This window comes from Meles meles, chromosome 7, assembly GCF_922984935.1.
Source record: "Meles meles chromosome 7, mMelMel3.1 paternal haplotype, whole genome shotgun sequence".
Lineage (NCBI taxonomy): Eukaryota > Metazoa > Chordata > Mammalia > Carnivora > Mustelidae > Meles > Meles meles.
This window is the reverse complement of record NC_060072.1, coordinates 36,826,609-36,848,567: the sequence shown is the minus strand read 5'-3', so window position 1 is coordinate 36,848,567 and position 21,959 is coordinate 36,826,609. Positions and strand designations below refer to the sequence as shown.

The 21,959-nt window shown below is 36.9% G+C and overlaps 2 protein-coding genes across 15 annotated transcripts in view; one reads left to right on the top strand and one right to left on the bottom strand.

Annotated features, from left to right (window-relative positions):
* Window positions 1-248: 248 nt before the first annotated feature.
* CCDC59 (coiled-coil domain containing 59) lies at window positions 249-6,705 on the bottom strand. Of its 3 annotated transcripts, none has more exons than XM_046011190.1 (5): window positions 6,566-6,705; window positions 6,286-6,477; window positions 5,059-5,368; window positions 3,220-3,319; window positions 249-736 (listed from the first exon to the last, which is right to left on the bottom strand). In XM_046011190.1, the coding sequence occupies exons 2-5, from the start codon at window positions 6,437-6,439 to the stop codon at window positions 575-577; spliced, it is 726 nt and encodes a 241-aa protein (XP_045867146.1). In that variant the 5' UTR covers window positions 6,440-6,477; window positions 6,566-6,705; the 3' UTR covers window positions 249-574. The 3 variants fall into 3 exon arrangements, with proteins under 3 accessions (XP_045867146.1, XP_045867147.1, XP_045867145.1); XM_046011191.1 differs by having other exon boundaries at window positions 6,286-6,453; window positions 6,566-6,672; XM_046011189.1 differs by having other exon boundaries at window positions 6,286-6,592.
* Window positions 6,626-21,959, top strand: part of METTL25 (methyltransferase like 25) — a 159,239-nt gene continuing 143,905 nt past the window's right edge. For 11 of the 12 annotated variants that reach the window (XR_006819589.1, XR_006819592.1, XR_006819591.1 and 8 more), the window contains exon 1: window positions 6,626-6,884. Coding sequence is in view for 1 of the 12 variants with exons in the window: in XM_046011187.1 (XP_045867143.1) it covers window positions 6,626-6,884 (259 nt within the window). In the remaining 11 variants the exon portion in view is untranslated. Of the gene's footprint in view, window positions 6,885-7,061; window positions 7,478-21,959 lie in introns of those variants that run through there. The other variant, XR_006819593.1, reaches the window with a different exon arrangement.

The following is a 21,959-nucleotide window of genomic DNA, read 5'->3' as shown; positions in this document are numbered from 1 at the left end:
TCAGTTTCCAACATCATTCAAGATTTGACACCAACAAGCTATGTGCTTCCACTTAGGATAATGTTCGTAAATACCAAACGGAACTCTTACACCGAACTCTTACTTTATAAAGACCATGTGGTAATACAATGGGAGTAGAAGGTAGCTTCAGCATGCATGTAGCCTGCTTTAAGGTTTTTGAATTTAAAACCCTAACGGCTGATTACTAAATGTAAGCATTTCATTGAAATGATTCATTGAAAGCTGTGCTCTGTTAATTTCAAAACATTTTATTTCATCTGAATTTCATATGGTACAAAAATATTACATGCTTAAACATGTTCAAATAGAGAAGTTCTTTCAGTTCTTTGAGTCACCTTCCTTCAAAAGCAAATAAATAAGAAACATTATATAGAGCATACAAAGAAAATTTTCTTTCACAAGAATAAAAATATTTGGACATTTTATACTTAGCACAGCTTTGCAGTCTATTTTATGTTAACAAATTTAGTTAACTGTTAGGAGGTACAGTACAAATACAAAAGAACTTAGCAGAGGGCAGATATTTTCATCCTTAATTAAGAAAATATCTGATTTAATTTTTTCCTTGTATTTTTTTAAGAAGATACTCCATTTGTAAATTAAAGTTTGGCTGGCCCTTTTTAGTCTTTTTGCTCAGTATTTTGAATGCTTCCATTTTCTTCTTTTTATAGAGCCGCTGAGCTTCTTCTCTCTGTTGTCTTCTCTTCTCAAATTCCTAAAATTAATAACATAGGTAATTTCCATTAGTAATAACCAACAGACATATTTCAGTAATTGTGTTGAAATAGCTATCACTATACAAATGCTTTAGGCTTGTCTTTTATTTTGCAAAATGGGAGGGGTTACCTGTAACCAAAGAAGTGTACCCTTTCCCTTTACACTTTAATGTATGCTATTAACATAGAATAATATAAATTTATTACAAATTTTTCATTCTTTGGATACAACTAAAATTAGAGCACAGAGGAAAGAAGGCATATTTATGTAAGATTTCGTCATTTAATTAATCTTCTAGAGTTAAAAGAGACTGTAAAGATTATCTACTCCATATAATACAAAAATCTTCACTTCCAGAATATCTGGTATTTTTGTTTTTAACTTGCCATTTGACAGATTTAATTCAGGAAACATTTACTGACTACACACTAGGCAAAACACTGCTAGGCATTATTATTTTGATTAAGAATTATCACATTCATTTGATTTGCTAAGATAAAGACTCAATTTTGTTAGAGCATAAGAAAAATAATTCAAATTTATATGTAAACCTGAAAAACACTACTGGAAATGCAGAACATTTTACTAAATTAAATATGAAAGTTAAATGAAGGTTCTTAAATAATGCAATATGTACCCTGTTTTGTAATTACCCTGGTAACATATACAGCCTCCAAATGACACAGCTTGTATTTACATGGTAACATAATTATCAAAGTGCCTTCCTGTAAGAGCATATTCCATTCTTATAAAACTTTGATGCTAGGCCATTATTTTCATCTTCATTTCTCAATGATACTGAAAATGACCTGCCCCAAATCCCAAATACTCAGTACAGCAAGTCTCATATCTAGATCTCGTGAATTCGAAGTCTGATTAGCACTCAAACTTAGAATCTCCTAAGGCTCAGTACATCGTTCATTTTACTAAGAACAAAAGTTCTATAACTTATTTATGAATTAAGGTATGTGCAATCTAGTTTACCTCTCTGGAGTTTCTCTAAACAAAACAAACAAAAAAAAAGTAAACTAAACAGTCTTACCGTCTATTATGGGTGCTTCTTTGATTTCTTGTGATTGGGCATTATAGCTTTTTATACTGACATTCGGTATCTGTTAAGTTCTAAGAAACTGTCAATTTTCATGACTACAAAGCCCTAGTATTTATAAAGAAAATTTTTAAAGGATACTAAATGTTTTACAGTATAATGGGCCTTATCTTATCTGGTATACTATTTACAAAGGTGGCAGACGTCAGATGGTTGGTTAGAAAATAATGTAATGTAACTAACTATGAAACAAATGTCCAGTACTTACATAGAGAAATGTTTCTGCTTCACCCTAGTCTACCAGTTTAAAAATAATCACAATCCCTACTTCCAGATTTCTTATACAAATTCTAAAGCTAAGACATAAAATAAATTATGTCGGTACGATCTTTAAAGTTGTTTGATTGATGTGATATTCTTTTTAAAGTGACAGATTAATAAACCTTCAATACAAAAAATAAAAACCACAGATTAAACAAAATTTTGTTGAAGCTGTGGATAATTTTATTGTATCATTTGAAAAAGACTTTTAATTATGTGTTTCTGAATAATAAAAATTGGTAATTTTTTGTTAATCTAGGAAGCTTTTTAATAGGCAAGATCAACTCTTTTTTTTTCTTGAAGATTTTATTTATTTATTTGCCAGGCAGCGATTACAAGTAGGCAGAGAGGCAGGAAGAGAGAGAGGGGGGAAGCAGACTCCCCGCTGAGCAGACAGCCCAATGCGGGACTCGATCCCAGGACCCTAGGATCATGACCTGAGCCGAAGGCAGAGGCTTTAACCCACTGAGCCACCCAGGCACCCCCAAGATCAACTCTTTAAAGAAATATTTTATTCTAACACCTCCCTCCGATTTTTATTTCAATGTAACATTATGATAATCATCTACACTTTCCTTAGTAGTCTCAAATTTTATTATGCTAAGAATTTCTTGAGGCAGTTGTTAAAAGTGCAACTTCTTGGACCATACCCCTGAAAAATGTTGCCCCATATGCTCACAACCTTTAAAATCCTATTGTTGGGGCGACTGGGTGGCTCACTTGGTTATGGGACTGCCTTTGGCTTAGGTCATGATCCTGGAGTCCTGGGATCCAGTCCAGCACTGGATTCCTGCTTGGATTCCTGCTTGGTGGGGAATCTGCTTCTCCCTCCGACACTGCCCCCTCTTGTGCTCTCTCCCCTTCTCCCTCTCAAATAAATAAATAAAAATCTTAAAAAATCCCATTCTTGACCAACTAGTATCTCTTCTCAAAGATAATATAAACAATCAAAGAATTTCAACAGTGAAATTCTCTCTGCTCAAATTACTCATTTACTCAGCAAATATTTACAGAGGACATACTATATGCACATACTAAGAGACACAGCTTTACATACAGCTACATTTAGAATAAATTTCAAAAAAGGAATTAAGTATTTTAAAAGATCTTACTTGTTTCTTAGCAGCACGCTCAGCCTGTACTTGTTCATATTTTTCCTGTGCTTTTTGATTCGATGTTTTCTTTTTATTTTTCTTTGAAACAGTAATGGAGCTTTTAAAGATAAAGATATGTAAGTCAAGGGATTAAAAAAGTGACGTAACCAAAATTATGAAGTAATTATGTCAAATATAATACTTGCACAGTAAAATCTCAGTGATGCAAATTAATAAGAGCAGGGAAGAGAGGTTGGCAAAAAGAAACAAACACCTTATAGTAAAATGTCCAAATAACATGCTAAAAATAGAGTTCCAGCTTTCAAAATATAATTAAAAAATGGTAAATGGAGAACTCTTAGAGAAATATTAAACCAGGGACAATACAAAGAGTTTTGAAAGCTCCTAAAATGTTAACAAACAGGAAACCAGCGCAATGGCAGAAATGACAGGCTGGAAAAGACATTAAATTGAAGGATGTGAAAGAAATTATAGATGAAATGAACTTTAATCCAAAGTGCTTTGATCATCTCTTAATTCATCTACTCAGTCATGGATGACCACTTCACACTCACTCCTTTTTTCTTCTCTTTACAGTCCCTCATTAACTCTTTGCAATCTGGTGCTTGCTCTCTCTAATGAACAGTCCATGCCACAGTCATAACCATCACCATGGCTTCAGATGCCACATGGCTGCAAGATCAAAATCTTAGTAAGGGTTATCTATTAAAATCTTTCCAAAACCTACTGAAAAAATTGAATTTTAATGTCTCTGTCTCTACGTCCATTACACTTTTTCCTAAGGCTTTATTTCCTGTTACTTTTACCACAAATATTTAGCAACTTTAAAGCACAGTATTTTAGTGAACTAAAATGTTACAGTCCCAAGTAATAACTGGATTTTCTGCTGGTTTAGGTTTCAACAGTTTTTTAACTTGAGATATGTGTAGAGAAAGCTTCGTAAGTTAGCTTTTATAAAACCAAAGTGTTATACAGTTGTGCCATTTTTTTTTTTTAACTGTGACCAAGTCTATGTCCTCTGGAAACAAAATCCAGAATAGTATTAATAGCAGCTTTAACATCCATGAAGCACTTCCTACGTGCCAAATGCCTTTGTTAAGTACCTTATATAAATGAACTCACTTCCCAACATCATGAGATGGGTCAGAGATACCATGGGATCTCTGTGAATAATCCATTCTAGAATTGTAAAACATGGCAGCTCTGAATTACATACTAATTATTATCATTTCTATTTCAGAGGACACCAGGTACCAATAGGTGTCCAGCTCCAGAGTCTGGTACTAACCACTACATTATAATACCTCTCAAAAGTTGTTGTTTTTTTTTTAAACATGTATTCATAATAGGAGTTAACCATGGTCTCAAAAAATTAAATATACTCAAGAGGCTGAAACCCAAAACCCAGATCTTTTCATTCCAATTTCATTACTTCTTCCATTAACTGAAACTAGCCTAACGCATTCATTTAAGCTAAGAGAAAGCTTTCCTGAAAATATTTTTGCATAACCCACTGTGATTTCTATAACTCCTTAAACAAGAAAAATTCCAATTCCATAAGCTGTCCTATAATCTATTTCATAAGACACTGCTTATATCTACAACAAAGGATCTGAGAGGTGCCTGGGTGGCTTCAGTTAAGCATGTGACCCTTGGTTTCAACTCAGGTCATGATCTCATGATCTTGAGACTGAGCCCCATTTTGGGTGGGCTCTGCACTCAGCAGGGAGTCTGCTTGAGGTTTTTTCTCCCTCTGCCCCTCCCCCCTTCCACTCACATTTTCTCTCTAAAATAAACAAATCTTAAAAAAGGATTTGGAAAAAAGACAATACCTACTTCATTCTTATGCTACATTGTTCTGCTGACTGAGGCTGCTCAAAACTACAGTATTCTGACAAAGGTTGGTCGATGTCACACTGTTCCTTTCCCAAAGGCTGACCAGCTTGTTCTTCTGACAAAGGCTGTTCAACTTTTCTAAGTTGCTTCCTGAGTCTTTTCTCTTCAGCTAAATAAAGATGTTTCAGATGCTCAGGATATCGGTCTATGAATTGGGATTCCTGTGAGGTTTGGGCCTTCTTTTCCTTCCATAACAATTTCTTGTAATTTTGTTCAATCTTCAGCTTTCTTTGGAATGCAAAGCCTTGTCCTATTAAAGAGTATCAGTCATAAATTACTTTCTCAGAAAATAAACTGCATGAAAAAACGTAGCTGTTAATTTAAAAAGGAAAATTTCTTATTCATCACATTCAGAAGCTAGAATTACACTAATTTGCTTTAAAAGGTCATTTGAAGAGAACAAGTTTAAGGTAACGGAATGAATAGTATGTTAGTCCTTCTCAAAAACACCTGGCTAACATCAGTCATGCACACTCAGTGACAAGCCCAAAGAAGAGAAAATGATTAGTGTTGCACAAATTCAATTTACCGCACCCAAAGTCAAAACAAATTCTTTAATTCCCCTAAAAAACTTAATCCTCATCTTCTCGTATCGATTATTAATCCTTAATTAATCCTTAATTAATCCTTAATCCTCATCTCGTATCGATTATTTTACCTTAGAGAAACGCTATACGACTTATCTTCTAAAGTAATTCCTACAATAGAGATAGTCTATGGTTTTCTGGACAGCTAGCAGTTATGAGAAAGCTGAACTTACTTAAGACTTATACAGCCCAAATGGAATTCAAGGAAACTTGCTGACAGCAAGACAAAAACACAAACTAAAACAAAGCAAAGGTCAGTAATAAAAGACTGGAATGCTTTGGAACCATAGATGCTCCGCTTACGGTTTCACCGGAAAACTCAGAAATCAGAAAAATAATTCTGATTAAGAATGGGGTTAAGTCGGGGGAGACACTTAAAATAATTACAGTTAGCAACACTAACTCTTCCTCCCATTCACAGTTCTGGGAAGCCCACGATTTCAGCGGGTTTAAGAATGGCTTCCTCTACCCTAAAGGGGGCCGGGTCTGGTTCCTAAATCCTTCTTCCCTGCTTCGACCGGTAGCGTATCCTAAAATTTCGCAGGCCTTAAGATTTGTAAAAGGCTGTCTTCTTACATACCCTCGCGAACGCTCCCCACGAAGGCCTGCGGGTGATTAGATCGCCAAGTCCTCTGCTTCACGTTCTTATTCTTGAATCCGACCGAAGAAACTCCTTGGCTACGCATCCCCAAATCCTCTGCTGACCACTCGGCTAACCTCCTTACCGGCGCCATGGCACACCAACCAACTCGCCAGAAAAACGTAACGGACGCTGTTAAAAGACGTCATGAGACAAAAGCAATCCATCACCCAACTAATGTCCAGATCGGAGTTCTATTCCTCCGGTCTTTGCTACTTACGACCGAGTCCTTGCCTTGCGGCTACGTTTGCGCCACCTACAGCCCCGGAGGTTCAGCGTTATGGCGGCTTCTTTCCCGCTCCCAGCGACCCAGGACCTGTTCGTGTTGCGTGCCAAGTTGCAGGAGCTGGTGCAGTTCCTGAGGAAGGCTCTGTCCATTTCCAATGCACATACGGTGGACTTCTACACGGAGTCCGTGTGGGAGCAACTGGTCGACTTGCCCCCGGAGACCGTGCTGAGGGTACTGAGGAAGTCAATGGCAGAGGCGGAGGCCCGGCCCTTGGAGGTGCGCCTCCTGGCGGAAGCCGAGAGGCGATCAGGTAAAGGGCAGGTGGGCGGGACAGGCAGGGAGGAGAGAAGGTCCAGCCTAACAAAGCGTCTCCCTAGCGTTAGAAAAGCGGAAACAGGTGTGCGGAAGGGCGGGCGGAGGCTGGCTTGGGGGCAGCGGAAGTGGGGTCAAGTTCGTGGCGGGGTGGGCCTGGGACTTTCTTCCGGGTAATCACGATCATCCCTGGGTCCCTGTGTATGTCCCAATTTAAAAAGAACAGGAAATCGCGTGGGTGGTGGTGTTTGAGTAATTCGACAATTTCTCGACTGGAGGGAAACAAGCGGAACAATGCTTATAGATTCCTCATGGGAACGGCGGAAGATAAATCAACACTTAATGAAACACCCCAGGATAATTTCAGATGTTGATAATGGCCAAGAAAAAATAAGAACAGTTAAATGTGATAGCGGTTGTGCGGGAGGCTGCTTTAATTCGGGTGGTCTGAAGCGGGAGAAGGCGCCATCCTGCCGTGAGCCACAGGAGAGGATTTCAGGTCCTGAGAACCGCAGAGGCACAGAGGAGCGGGCTGGCTGAGGTTCAGGAGGAAAGTATGAGTAGCTAGAGCCCGGCACTGGGAAATGGCAGGTATGATCAGTGTGATGGGAAACCTTCGGAAGGACTTAGCCTCACATTTGAAAAAAATAATTTTTATAGTTATTTGGTTATTTGAAGAACAGACTAATGGAGCAACAACTGAGGCCGGTTAGAAGGCTTTTCAGTACTACAGGAAAGAGACGATTAGATCAGGGATTAGGATGGTAGTAAAGAACTGGAATATGTACTAGTTCGCTTGAAACTGTTACAGAGTGTCTACTATGTAGCCATTAATTTTCGTAGGCTCTAGGGTTTCTTGCCCTCAAGAAACTTAGATTCGCTAGGGTGAGTCCCATTGTAGAAATAGAATGATGAGAGGACACCGTAAGAGGCTTCTGGGATTTCTCTTACTTGGCACCTTGCCCTTGGTAGTGAGCTTTATTCTCTGAGCATTTTCCAAAACGCAAAGTGCCACTAGGGGGGGACTCCTGTAATAGGACTTCGTAAATACAAGTTTCTTTAAAGTGTTTTTTGGGGCGCCTGGGTGGCTCAGTCCTTAAGCGTGTTCCGTTGGCTCAGGTCATGATCCCGGAGTCCTGGGATGGAGCCCCACATCGGGCTGCCTGCTCAGCCAGGGAGCCTGCTTCTCCCTCTCCCTCTGCCTGCTGCTCCCCCAGCTTGTGCTCTCTGTCAAATAAACAGGGAAGAAGGAAGGAAGGGAGGAAGGAAAGAAAGAAAATTACTATTTCTTGTTGAAAAGTTAGACATCAGTTTGCTCTCATAATACCCAGTACTTATTCTGGGTAATAAGGACACACACAGTCTCCCAAGTTTTGTGGAGACTGTGTGTATCCTGTAAACTGATGTATTTGTAGCACCTAATGAAATACCTGGCTTTGTACATTTGTTGAATGGATGAATTAATGAGTGACTCCTGATAGCTTCCCAAAAAAGAAAGGAAATTGTAATTAAATATGAAGCCCAAGACTTTCATATTGGGTTTCACAAAATGGAAGAATTAAATTGTTTATATATCCTTATAATAAGATTATTTGATATTTATTATTTACCCTGCAGTGTGCTAAGTATTTTCTTGGCATATTTTCTTTTTCAACATTTAACATTGAGCGAATATCAGGCTTGCAAGATGGGTTCTATTTTCCTCCATTTGTGAAATTTCAACCTGAAGTTTGCAGTTTGCCAGGGTCACAGCAATGGAGATAAACCTGTGTCATCAGAGATTTCTACCACTGTGATAAAAGTTTACTCTGAGTTACTCAGGAGTGAATTACAAAGACCATTTATTACAAAACCGAGGTTTTTGTGATATGAATACATTCCTTTTTGTTCGTTTGTTTCATTTTTATTGTTTCCCCTTTAAAAATGTAAAAATTGTTTTGTTCACTGCTGTCTCCCTAGTATGATGCGTGGTCAGCGTAAATGGTTAATAGTATTTGCCAAATGAATGAATGAATGAATTACACCACTTACTCATTCTCTTGGGGCTAGGAATAAAATACTTCTATCTTTTGGGAAAACCTTACAGCCAATTTTTCATTTATCTAATGATGGAATCTAGACTACCCATTGTTTACTTTTGAAATGTTTCTGGCCCTGCAAACTTTTATGCAAAATATTCAATTGTACAAATGGCCAGCTGCCATTTTTATAATTCATGTTTGTAAGGAATATTAATTTTTGTTCACACAGATTAAAGATCGGCATTTTCTCTCTCACTGTATGAGGTCTGTTGTTTGTGTCAGAGAAGAGCAGTTTTTGCTCTTTGAACATATTTGTGTCTTATTAAAGCTTACATCACATGGATGGTTGCTATGTACAGCATAATTTAGCAGTTAAACTTTTAGGCATTTGTTCAGATGTGGTTCAGATTCCAATTCTATCACTTACTAGCTCTTTAACTTTGGGGAGGTTCATTCAGCAAGCATTTACTAAGTGCTCTGTGCTAGGAGCACTTTCCTAAGAGCTAGGGAAATAGCAGCAAATAAAACAATCAACAACCCCTGTCTTCATCTTGCTTGTATTCTAGAAGGAAGAGACTTCTTTTTTTTTTAAATGCCACAGAGAAAAATCAGGTAGAAAACAGAGGAATAGACAGGGGCAGTGCAAGAGGAAGGTATGTTTGCAATTTTAAATAGGTTGTTCCAGCAAGAATTCATGTAGATAATTAAAAAGGGAACCTGGATAAGGAGAAAAACGAGTCATGAAGCTATCTGGAAGGGAAGTGCAAAGGCCCTGAGGTAGGAGCATGCACCTTGTGTTTAAGGATCACCAAGGAGATTGGAATGGATTTCCATTAGAGGCTCACAAGAATTATCTGGTTTTCTGCTGCTTCTGTATGAGGAGTTACAAATAAACATAATTCCCAGAGCTGCACTGAGTTAATGCACAGTGTGTGAAAGTACACTAGCAGATGTTTGGCCCAATTATTTGGTGTTTTAGGAGATCACCTTGTTTCTGAAGATCCTGAGTCTAGCTATGTTAGTAGATTTCACTTACCAGGTGATGGTATGGCCTGGTCAGGATCCTGGAAGTTTCTTCTCCACTGTCCATCTAAAAAGAACTAAAGAGAAAAAACTTAATTCTCTGAAATAAAAACAAAAGATGTTGAAAACAACTATGTTTTATGGGTATAAATTACAAGTATTGTGGATTGAATTGGGACCCCCCCCCCCCGCCCCCAAATTCATATGTTAAAACCTTAATGCCCTATTGTGATTTTATTTGGAGATAGAGCCTTTAAGGAGGCAATTAGGACTAAATGAGGTCAGTATGGGTGGAAACCTAATCCAACAGAAAGAGGAAGAGACACCAGGAGGGCACACAGAAAAACTATATGAGGACACAGTGAGAAGGCAGCCATCTGCAAACCAAGGATAGAAGTTTTACCAGGAACTAACTCTGCCATCACCTCTATCCTTCATCTTCTAGAACTGTGAGAAAATAAATTTCTGTTGTTTAAGCCACCCAGTCTGATATTTTATTATCACAGCCAGAGCAGAGTAGTGCAGTGGGCTTTGCAGATAATACTGCCAGAGTTCATATCCTGGCTCCACTTCTTGTTAGTTTTGTTAATTTGGACTTCAGATCTTTGTGCTTTGATTTTTTTATCTGTAATAGGATAATTATAGGCCTATTGATAGGGTACTATGAAAGTAACACGAGTTAATACAATAATGCCTAAGAGAGAAGAGCACTTAACCCATTCATTTATTTGACTCATGTTTATTGAGTACCTTCTACCTACCAGGCTCTATTCTAGGCCCTACAATTATGATACTGGATGCAACAAAATTCCCACCACATAGACTTTATGTTTAAGTGAGCATGGGTGTATAGTAAACCATATGTGTATATGGTACATAAGTAAGTGAGATCAATGGTGGTAAATACAATGAGGGAAAGCAAAGCAAGGAAGGGAAAGTGAAGATGATGGATGTGTGATAGAGAGAAATGCTATTTTAGATTGGGTGACCGGGGAAGTCTTCTCTAGCAAGACAAAATTTGAACAGAAACTTGGAGAAAGTGAGGGGAGCCAGTCATGCAACTAAGTGAGGGAAGAGTGTTTTAGGCCAAGTGTAGAGCAAGCTGGAGTGTTCTTGGTGTATTAGAAGCACAGGAGAATGGTCCAGGTGAGACTGCTGAGATAAGGTTTGAGAGGTGGTCTGGGGCAACGTTATATAGGACTTTGCAGGCCATATGAGGGATTGGCCTTTACTCTGAGTGAAGTAGAATGCTCTTCAAGGATTTTGTGGGGGGGTGTGATACATGGTTTATGTTTTAAATGTATGACTTTGGCTTCTGTGTGGAGAAGAGGCTTTCCGAAGGGAAGGGTGGAAGCAGGGAGACAGGATACGAGGCTAATAAAATAAGATCACATAATGGCAATTTGAAGAGGTCAGATAGTTTCTCTAGCAGATAATAATGATAAACAGTGGCCAGATTATTTTTAAAAAATTTTTAAAAAGCAAAAAAAAACCAACTACTGGAATGTTCTGGAAGATGACCTAAGGTAAGTGAAAGAATTTACCATAGAAGGGTGCAGGCTAGTAAATTGGTAATTGAGCAGAAACATCAGAACTTCACACAGATGGGAGATTGGTTTCACAGTTTGAGTCCAGACGAGTTAATTTCAACTACAACAAAACCCTTAGAAAAACAAAATGGATTCACTACAACAAATTATCTGCAATTCTGCTTTTTAACTCAAAACTACTAGATGTTCAAAGAAACAGAAAGTGTGATTCATACTTAGGAGACTAATTCCAAATGAGCCCTAATGTTGGATTTAAGTACCAGTGTTCACAGAATTAAAGAATACTGTGACCTGGAGTTGGGGGGGGGGGGGTGATGAGTTAATAGGAGCTGATCCTGTTGGGCTCAGGTGTAGGATTTAAGTGGCTATTATAACTATATTCAAAGAACTAGAAGAAGGCATAGTCTTAGAGTAATCTTGAAGAATTAAAGGAAAATGTAGCATTACTATTTAAATATATGATCTACTTCATAATTCTTTTAACTGGAAAAGTACATGCATATTGACACACGATTATATTAATGTTTTATATTATCTCTTGCTGTATAACAAGTAACTGAAAACTACACAATCTCACTTTCTATGGGCCAGGAATTCCAGGAGCAGATTAACTGAGTGGATCTGGTTTGTGGTCTCATGAGGTCATGGTCAAGATGTTGGCTGGGCTGCTGCAGTTGCTGAAGGCTTGATTGAGGCTGACGGATTTGCTTCATGATATCTCACTCACATTGGTGGTTAGTTGGTGCTGCCCATTGGCATAAGGCCTCCTTTCTCATCATGTGCTTGGAAACTTTTGTATTTGCACAATGGTCTTGTTTTTCTCTGTGCTCAGACATGATTATGGAGTAGTCATGGTCACAGACCTTGTTCTGATACTGGTATACTATGACATTTTTCGTATTCAGTAGGGAAGACCTATATATGACCTATATATGTCAGTGCCAAGATAGTTATAAACTGACATTTATCTGTCACAGCTGATTTTTTTTTTCCTTTTTCAGAAGTAAAATTTTACCTGTTTTGTAGAGTTGTAGTCAAGACTAAAGATGATATACTATAACACTCAATGTAGAACTCCAAATATAGTATGGGTGCAATAAATTGTGGCTAGTAAATGATGACGGTTGTGGTGATGATACTTCTAGTGGTGATGGTATCTTTTCTTGAAGGAAAGAAGTTGTCAGGAACTTCTGGAAATGTATATGCCTCCTATAACACCTGTATTCTCTACCATATTAACAAATGTTATTGTCCATTGGCTTGTCTGTAGTTGGAACTACATCATTAGTCATATACACACCAAAGTACAGTGTTTGCTTTTTTCATTGTTGTATTCTCAGCATCTTGAACAGTTTCTGACATACAGATGAGGAAAGTAAATGATTCTTAAAAAATGAATGATATGTAGAATTTAAGAAACAAAACAGAGAATTATAGGGAAAGAGAGGAAAAAATAAAACAAGACAAAATGAGAGAGGGAGACAAACCATGAGAAACTTTTAATCATAGACAAACAGGTTTGCTGGAAGGATGGGGTAATTGGGTGATGGACATTAAGGAGGGCATGTGTTGCAATGAGCACCTGGTATTATATAAGACTGATGAATCACAGGCCTGCACCTCTGAAATCAATACATTATATGTTTATTAAGTGAATTTAAATTAAAAAGTGTTCAAAAAAATGAATGAAGTGAAGCATAGAACTATAATGAGTATTACTGAAGGTACCCCTTGAAACGTTGTACTGAACTAGACAGCTATTATTTCTGGTACGGTCTCTGTCTATACTATGTTTATTATTTTTATTTATATATGATTTGTTCCAAGTATTTTAATTTGAGGGGATAGAAATCAGTAATTACTTTTTCCCTTTGTGAGAAGGTCATACTTATTTCAGTACATTGCAAATTATAATAAGATACCCTGAGAATTTTGAAGGTAAAAGCAAGACAGGCATCACTTCAGGTTAAAATTTCTAAAAGTCATTACATATATAGGTGGGATTAACCATGTGCAGGGAAAAAAACCCAGCGAGATGCCTCTAAATGCTTTTCTGAGGGGACAAAGGGGTTTCCTCTGTCTCATCTCAGAGGTAAGATTTTGTTATACCCCTTTCAAGTGAACAAGGCTGTATCTTTAGGAAGTAATACTAGGTATATAAATATAAATATTCTCAAATGAATCATCTCTTGGTCTTCAGAAATTTACTGGTTTTTATAAAGTCTGGTAAATTATTCTAAAAAATAAGAGAGGAATGATAGTCTGAGTTACAGTAGCCAAAATGTTTTATGAAGTAGAAATAGATCTGGAGTACAGAGACAACCAGTCATCCAGCTTGATTAAAATTTTCTTTAAGAATATCTGTCTTTATTCTATTTTTGATTTTTAAATTAGGAGACTGTCTGGCAAATGAATGATATGGGTTATTATATATGTTGTATTTCTCAATGTATATTAATAAATTTGTATCTCGATTTCTTGTAACTTTGTTTAGAATCTGTTGTGGAAAACCTCTTCATCTCTCAGGAAATCCAGTTTCTATACCTGCAAAGCCATCCTTGGTGACTGCCAAAGCCCAGGGCCGCTCTAAGACCCAGCCTGAGCCTCCAGAGCCTCTCTTGACTCTCTTCTTCCAGCTTCTTGAGGCCATATGCTACTTCTCATGTTTCTTATTATTGTCACTCAAATGACCCTTTCCAGGATTGGATGCTGAATAAATGTTTAGAATTGGTTCCTTTTGGTGAGCATCTGTGTAATTAATTTACTATCATTTTAATTGAACAATGCAGAAAGTATATGCCTGTGATAGGTTATTATTTTGTTGAGCTTTCTCTTTAACTATTTTTATTGCATCTTAATAGATTACATTGCTTCTTGGCCGTCCTAAGTAGTTTTTGTTGGTGGTGGTGATGGTGGTGATTGTGGTGTATTGACATTGTGCTAACGTTTAATTCAAAACACATGAAGCCAGAAAATGTGTTTGAAATATAAAATGAAAACAGCAGAGAAATAATTAATGTCATCTGTTTTACTCTGTTGTATTCAACTTTTATTCATTCACTTTCCTAATGTATTTTCCTGAACTCTATTTTCCCTTTTTCAGTTTTTCTGGATCTTTTTAGGAGACTTCAAGTATGGAAATGATATGACACCATAAGATAGTGGCAAGTGTCAGCTCTGTTCCTGGGTTGCTACTGTAATTGTAAGTAAGGGAGAGTAAAAAAAGCAAGCAAATCTGGGAACCCAGAGTAATTTGTTATCATATTTTGTTAATTTGATATATAGAAAGTGTTTTCAGATTGTTCCTTTTAGATGAGACCATTTAGAACTTGAATTTATATTCTAGTTTTTAGTGTATCCTCACCACACTTTTTTTGTTTTGTTTTGTTTTAAAAAAATATATATATATATATATATATATATATATTTTAAATTTGACAGAGAGAGATACAGTGACAGAGGGAACATAAGCAGGGGTAGTGGGAGAGGGAGAAACAGGCTTCCCCACTGAACAGGAGCCTGATGAGGGGCTCGATTACAGGACCCTGGGATTGTGACCTGAGCCGAAGGCAGACGCTTAACGACTGAGCTACCCAGGCACTCCCTCCCCTGTATCTTTCCATTATTAAGATGCTTAGTAAAACAAAGTTCATGAAGATTCCTCTCTTCTGTGGCATTTTTCCCCTCATTCTACTTAAATTACACTTTAGCCAGTTGAAATAAATTTGAGTGCCTTCTATGTGTTTAGATATTCATTTTATATTATTGTTTATTTAAATTTTGTCAGATCATTAACCTTTCAGAAGCTTGCAATTATGATAACCTGTCTTTAAGGCTTATCCTGATTTAGATTATTTTCCTGGTTTACAAAAACACCCTGCTTGCCTGCATGGCTTCATACTTGCTAGGGTCTGCATTTGTTTTTGTTTTTTGACCTCATCACCTCAGTAGTTAAAGAGCTTCTCTATAAGAGGCATTAATATTTTTTCTGTTACTCTAGCTCATAATCTGTCAACTCTTCTCCCACAATTTCTCTTGCATCTGCTGCTTCTCATTCCCATAGCAAATAGTTCTGTTCCCTCCTTTTTAAATCTTGCAGCAGGATTTTAGCAATCACTTTGAGCTGTTATTCTTGCCTTCCGACTCTGTATTTCAATTGCTTCTCCATTCAGATGCTTTTCCAGAGTCATACTTCTGGTCCTGTCATTTCTCTGCTCAAAAGGCATCCATAGGTCTGCATTTCTACAGAATAAAGTTCTTCATCTCTGGCCTTATCCACTATCTCCTCTGCAGCTGGAGCCTCAGCTGTTAATATAAGCAAATAGGAGGCAGCAGAGAAACAATATGGGTTTTGTGGTCATTACATTTAGTTTTGAATCCTGGTTCCTATACTTTACTGCTGTATTATCTTGTGCAAGTTTGTTCAGCTTTGGAGCCTTAGTTTTCTCATTTGAGAAATGGGAATCATAATTCCTGCCCTATAGGGGCTGTGTAAAAGTAAATGAGGTAGATGTTAAAACCTACCACGTGAGTGGGCATTTGATAAATATTAGCAATCCTCTCTATATTCTACTCCCCTCAGATAGGGGCAGACTGGACCCAGAGTCAGAAGACTTGGCTAATCCATCGCTAAATCTGATTAGCTGTGAATATTGCACAGATATTTAACTGTAGGCCTTAGTTTCCTCAGCTAAGAAGTAACTGCCTAGGGTGTTCCTCAGGGACTGAGGTGGAAAAGAGCTGTCCCCAGTCTCACATGGCTTGTCGACATGTCACACGACCGCTAAGTGTTAACTGTTTTTTTCAGCCAACTTTTCAAAATTGACAGATTTAACATATGCACATGCACGCGTGCATACACACACACACACACACACACACACACGGAATTGTAGCTTCTCTTGGAAAACAAAGCAAAAAATTCTGGCTGTTTTGTTGCATATCTCTATGTGGCAAATAGCTCTCTTTATACCCTCAACTGTATCCTCATCCCCTAGATAGCATCACTGTCTGAATTTCCCTGGCCTTCCAAAGTACTAGAGGGTATGGCTCTTGGTTTGTGGCCTCCAGTCAGTTTCCTTGCAGCCCCTGAGAATGATTTCAGGAGTTTGTTTCACATTCTCCAAGGAGACCATCAACCAAAAATAGTATGGGTCTCTTGGCTAAAAGTTATTTCGGATTGCTTCTTGTTCTTAAGCCCTGTGGAATGTAATGATTTAAAATTTTTATCTCCAGACCTTATCAGTCCCTGGTGTTAAACCTATGATCATGTTGAGGGCCTGGCTCAACCTGAATCTTGGATGAAAAAGCCTATGACCAGTTATAATCGGGTCAACCAAGTTAATAAATTTTTTGAACTTCCCACATGGTCTGACTTCAGATCAACTTTAATTATGAAAGTGGTGAAATAATTTGATGTCAGTTCTCACTTTTAAGATACATCTTCAGTCAGAGTTGAAGGGAGAAAGTAGAAGGCCGTGGTATAGTATTATCAGCACTTCTCTTGCTGTTCTCTGCCCAAATACCTTGTATTTCTGCTGCCTTATTTGCTTAATGTGCCATGTGTCTTCCCCTCCCCCATTTTGTTCATGCAATACTCTTTGTCCCACCCCAAATATTTATTAACTAACCACTTATTTTTCATTTTCTATCAAAGCCCAGATCAAATTATACTAAATTAGTAACAAAACTAGTTTTTTGTGCATTATTTTATTTCTTCCTTTATTAGAGCACTTACTACATTGTATTAGATTGATTTGCTTCTTTTGACATTCCTTGTATGTGAGTTCTGGTCTCTAGCATATGGTGAGCACCACATAGTAGGTTCTCACTATATGTTTGTTAAATTTTTTTTTTAATATTTTATTTATTTGACAGAGAGAAATCACAACTAGGCAGAGAGGCAGGCAGAGAGAGAGGAGGAAGCAGGCTCCCTGCAGAGCAGAGAGCCCGATGCGGGGCTCGATCCTAGGACTCTGAGATCATGACCTGAGCTGAAGGCAGAGGCTTTAACCCACTGAGCCACCCAGGTACCCCTGTTTGTTAAATTTGATATAGCTGCTGAGTGTAGAGTGCATGGGAATTCCAATAGGTAGAGCAGTATAAGCAAAAGGGTAAAGATGAAAACTATAAAACTTATGTGGAGATAGGAACAGAGAGCAGAGCATTCATAAATTTTTAAATAGCTAAAAATAAAATCAGGAAACATTGCAGCCAGTTTCTGGAGACTGCTGTGTTAAATTATTTGGAATCATTCTTCCATGCGACGCTGTCACTTTTGTGATAGTCTGTAGATTTGAAATATGGACCTGGGGCAAGATACTGGCAATGGAAATGCAAAGGAAGTGAGTTTTAAAAGAATTTGTACAGAGAAAATTTGTAGTCCTTGGTGACTGATACTTATGTAGGGTTTAGGGAAATAGAGGAATAATTTCAAGATTTTGATTTTGGAAATGTCAAGAATAATGATGAATGTATCATTGACAAAATTAGGAAAATTGGTAGATGGAGCTCTTTGGGGAAAATAATGCATTTAGTTTTAGATATATTGTATTTAAGGTCTTGTAAGTAGAGATATTTAAGATTGAAGATTTCACCTTCATTTCTCTTCAATCCTTACCTGCTGCCTTACGTTTTTAGAATTAGTTTACATATTTTATTTGAATATTTATCACTTCTCTAGGCCATAAGGACCAGATGTTGATTGAAATGAATTTAACCTTCCTGATAGTTGAGAGGTGAGAGGAAGAGATAAGCAGTTCTTGAGCATTGCTTCTATTACCTCTACAAGTTCAGTATTTCTCAAAATTTGTGGTGGTCATTAGAATTAAGAGTAGGTCAGTAGTTCCTAAGCTTCACAACTTTTGGAATCATTATTATTTTTATATCCTGATTTATTTTTGCAAAGATTACTTAACATTTTCTTAGTATAACATGGTACTAGCTGTTGTGGTTAAAATACAAAGGTGAACCGGGCATAATCTCTTTTAAAAAAGATCACATTCCAGTAAGAGAGAGAAAAGACATCAGTAATTGTAGTACAAAACAAAATGGGAAGATGAATATTTTCCTTTCTAAGCAGAATTTTCTTCTAGTTTCTTTCCATTTGATATAGTCTGAGAATTATAGTATTATACTTCCTAGACAAAGATCACTTCAAAGTGATCTTTGAAAATCCTATGTTCTAAGCATTGCCCAAGAGAATGCTTTATCTATTAGATGTTTTAACATATAATTATTATATATCAATAAAATATATATTATTATTTAATTTCCAGCTGTGTGCCAGTGTTTTTATCCAAAACCAGTTGATTTCATTTTTCAAATAAGTTTTTTATCATTCTTTATATTTGAAATTTAAAATGTCCAGCTGTGTGTGTTTCAGTTGTTGTATTGCTTTCATGGGTTTTTATAATTCTCCATAATAAAATTCTAGTTTTCCCTCCTGGCATGTTAAGCTGTTCCTCATTTATTGTTTTATTCATCTGTATGTGTTTCTTAAGAATACTTGTGCCATTTTAGTGAGGTAATGTGCCATGACAACTATTATTTTTATTTAAAAAGTGACAGTATTTTCAGTTTATTACAGAATTCCACTACAGCTGGCTCTTTGTCAATAGTTATTTCCCAAAGATGATTATTCTTAATTGTCTGCTCTTTGCATCTGTGGATGGATTATAAAGGCGTTACCTAAACACAGTGAATCTGTCCTTTTGTCTACAAACCAACATTTATAAACCTTTAATACTGCTTAATATTTTATAGTATTTTCTACCAAAGACAGACTTGAAAGTATAATTCCATTATTAAATTATCTGGAAATAATTCTTTTTGTAGGAGGAGGGTCATTTTTTTTTTAAGATTTTATTTATTTATTAGAGAGAGAGAAGCATGAGTGGTGGCCAGAGAAAGTGGGAGAAGCAGACTCCCCATGGAGCAGAGAGCCCCTTGTGGGGCTCCATCCCAGAACCCTGAGGTCATGACCTGAGCTGAAGGCAGACATTTAACCAACTGAGTCACCCTGGTACAACAGAAGAAGGGTCATTTTAATCAGACAAATTTAAACTGCATAAATTATTTCTGCCTTTTTTTTTTTTTTTTTTTTCCTTAAAGAGGGCCAGAGGGCAAAAGGGGCAGAAGGAGAGGGAGAGAGAGAATTTTAAACAGTCTCCCTGCCCAGCATGGAGCCTGATGTAAGGCTCAATCTTAAAGCCCTTAGATCATGACCTGAGTAGAAATCAAGAATCAGGCACTTAACCAGCTGAGCCCCTCAGGTGCCCCAAATTACTTCTACCTCTGTTAGTTCTTTTCAGTCTTCCTTGACATCCCCATTCCACCCTATTTACTTAGTATGTGCATTTGGCTTAAGTTGACTTATTTATTTTTTTTGTCAAAAAATAAAATATTTGTTAAAAAATAATAATAAAATAAAATATGTGGTTCATTCTTCTCCTGGATTGGGTGCTTGTATGTATCACTTGAGATATCTCTGGCATTGTGCAAACAAGCAACAATTTTGCCTTTTTCATTGGAGATTTAAATTTAGATCGTGCAAATTTATTTAAAACCATTTATTTTTAACATATATTTTGTCAAATGGAACAGACTGACTGATATGTTTTGGTACCTTAAATTATTTATTTGGTTTGCTTAGATGGGCATTATCTAAGAAAGCTAGCCTAGAAACTTCGACCATCAACACAGGTTCTGCTTAATAATAAAAATACTGGAGGAGAGAGGGTTATCTTTTCAAAGTTAGAGTAACTTCAAAAATACAAAATTTGTGTTAAGAATTAATAGCTCTCAGGGTTCCTGGGTGGCTCAGTCAATTGGACGTCTGCCTTTGGCTCCTATCATTATCCCAGGGTCCTGGGATCGAGCTTCTCCCTCTCTCTTTGCCCCTCCCCCTACTTGAGTATGCACACTCACGTGCGCGCTCTCTCTCATTCTCAAATAAATAAAATTCTTTAAAAAAAAAAGAATCAATAGCTCTTTACCAGTAGGAAAGAAAGAATAATCCTAGGTTGTTTTGGTAGTCACTATTTAGTTATCATTTTTTGAACATTTAAAATGATCTCTGGAAGCCAGAGGAAAAATATTTGGTTGAATTGCATGTTACAATATTAACATTTGGCAATATATAAGATGAAAAAAAACTGTAAAATACAGTGATTCTTAATCTTTCAGGTCACAAATCCCATTAAAAGGCTGTATTAAATGAATGCTATAGAGCCCCTTCCTCAGAAAAAAAATACAGTATCTATGTTCATAAATAGACACAAAACTACATACAGCTCTAGGCTATTCATAGGCTTCTTTAACTCTTCGACCTCAAGGTAAGAAACACTGGTTGAAAGTGTTATTAGTATCACAGAGCTATTCGAATTCTTCTTGTTTAGACCAACACTTGTGCTCATTCTTCATTTTTTTCTCATAATTTTTTGTTCTTTATATTATGAGCTATTTATATATTTGCAAACTTTCATTTAACTAATCTTTTTTTGGATAGTTTGTCTTCCTTTTTTAAAGTTTATTTTTTTCCTTTTTTCAGTTTTTATTTAAATTATAGTTAGTTAATGTACAGTGTAATATTACTTCGGGTGTACAATATAGTGATTCAGTACTTCCATGCATCAACCTGTGCTCATCACAAGTGCCCTCCTTAATCCCCATCACCTGTTTCCTCCATTCCCCCCCAACCTGCCCTCTGGTAATCATCAGTTGGTTCTGTATAGTCTGTTTCTTGGTTTGCCTCTCTTTCTCTCTTTTTCCCCTTCGCTCATTTTTTTAATTTCTTAAATTCCAGATGCAGATGAAATCATATGGTATTTGTCTTTCTCTGACTGACTTGTTTCACTTAGCAGGATACTCTCTAGCTCTATCCTTGTTGCATCAAATGGCGAGATTTCATTCTTTTTGATGGCTGAATAATACTCCATTGCATGTATACATCACATCTTCTTTGTCTCTTTGTTGGTCAGTGGCTACTTAGGCTGTTTCCATAATTCGTCTGCTATAGATAATTTTAAGTGCTGAAAACAGTCTCTCCTCTTCTTAGGGGAAGCTCCATTTCAGATGCAGATGTAGATTAGCAGACCAGTATCTCTGGGCAACACCCGTGACAGTTACTGAATCTCAATTCTTCCCTCTTAATTATTGAAACCAAAATGGCAATTTTAAAGTTTAGTTTGGCATTTTATTTATTTAAGCTGTTTGTAGCCACCTTGAATAATGACTCCTAAAGAATAAAATTGATTTGATTTTATTAATTCTTTGTACCATTATAAAAATTAAGTAAAGAATAAGATCTGCTGGAAGTATAGTAGGAACTAGATAGACAAAAGTGTATTATTAATGCGAATTACTTTTGCCTCATCCTCCTACTTGGCAAATGATTATAACTAAATTCAGTTAAGAGTGGAATAGACATATATATTTTGTATTAATGTTGAAATGTAAGTAATAGAGTTTTAGCTAACA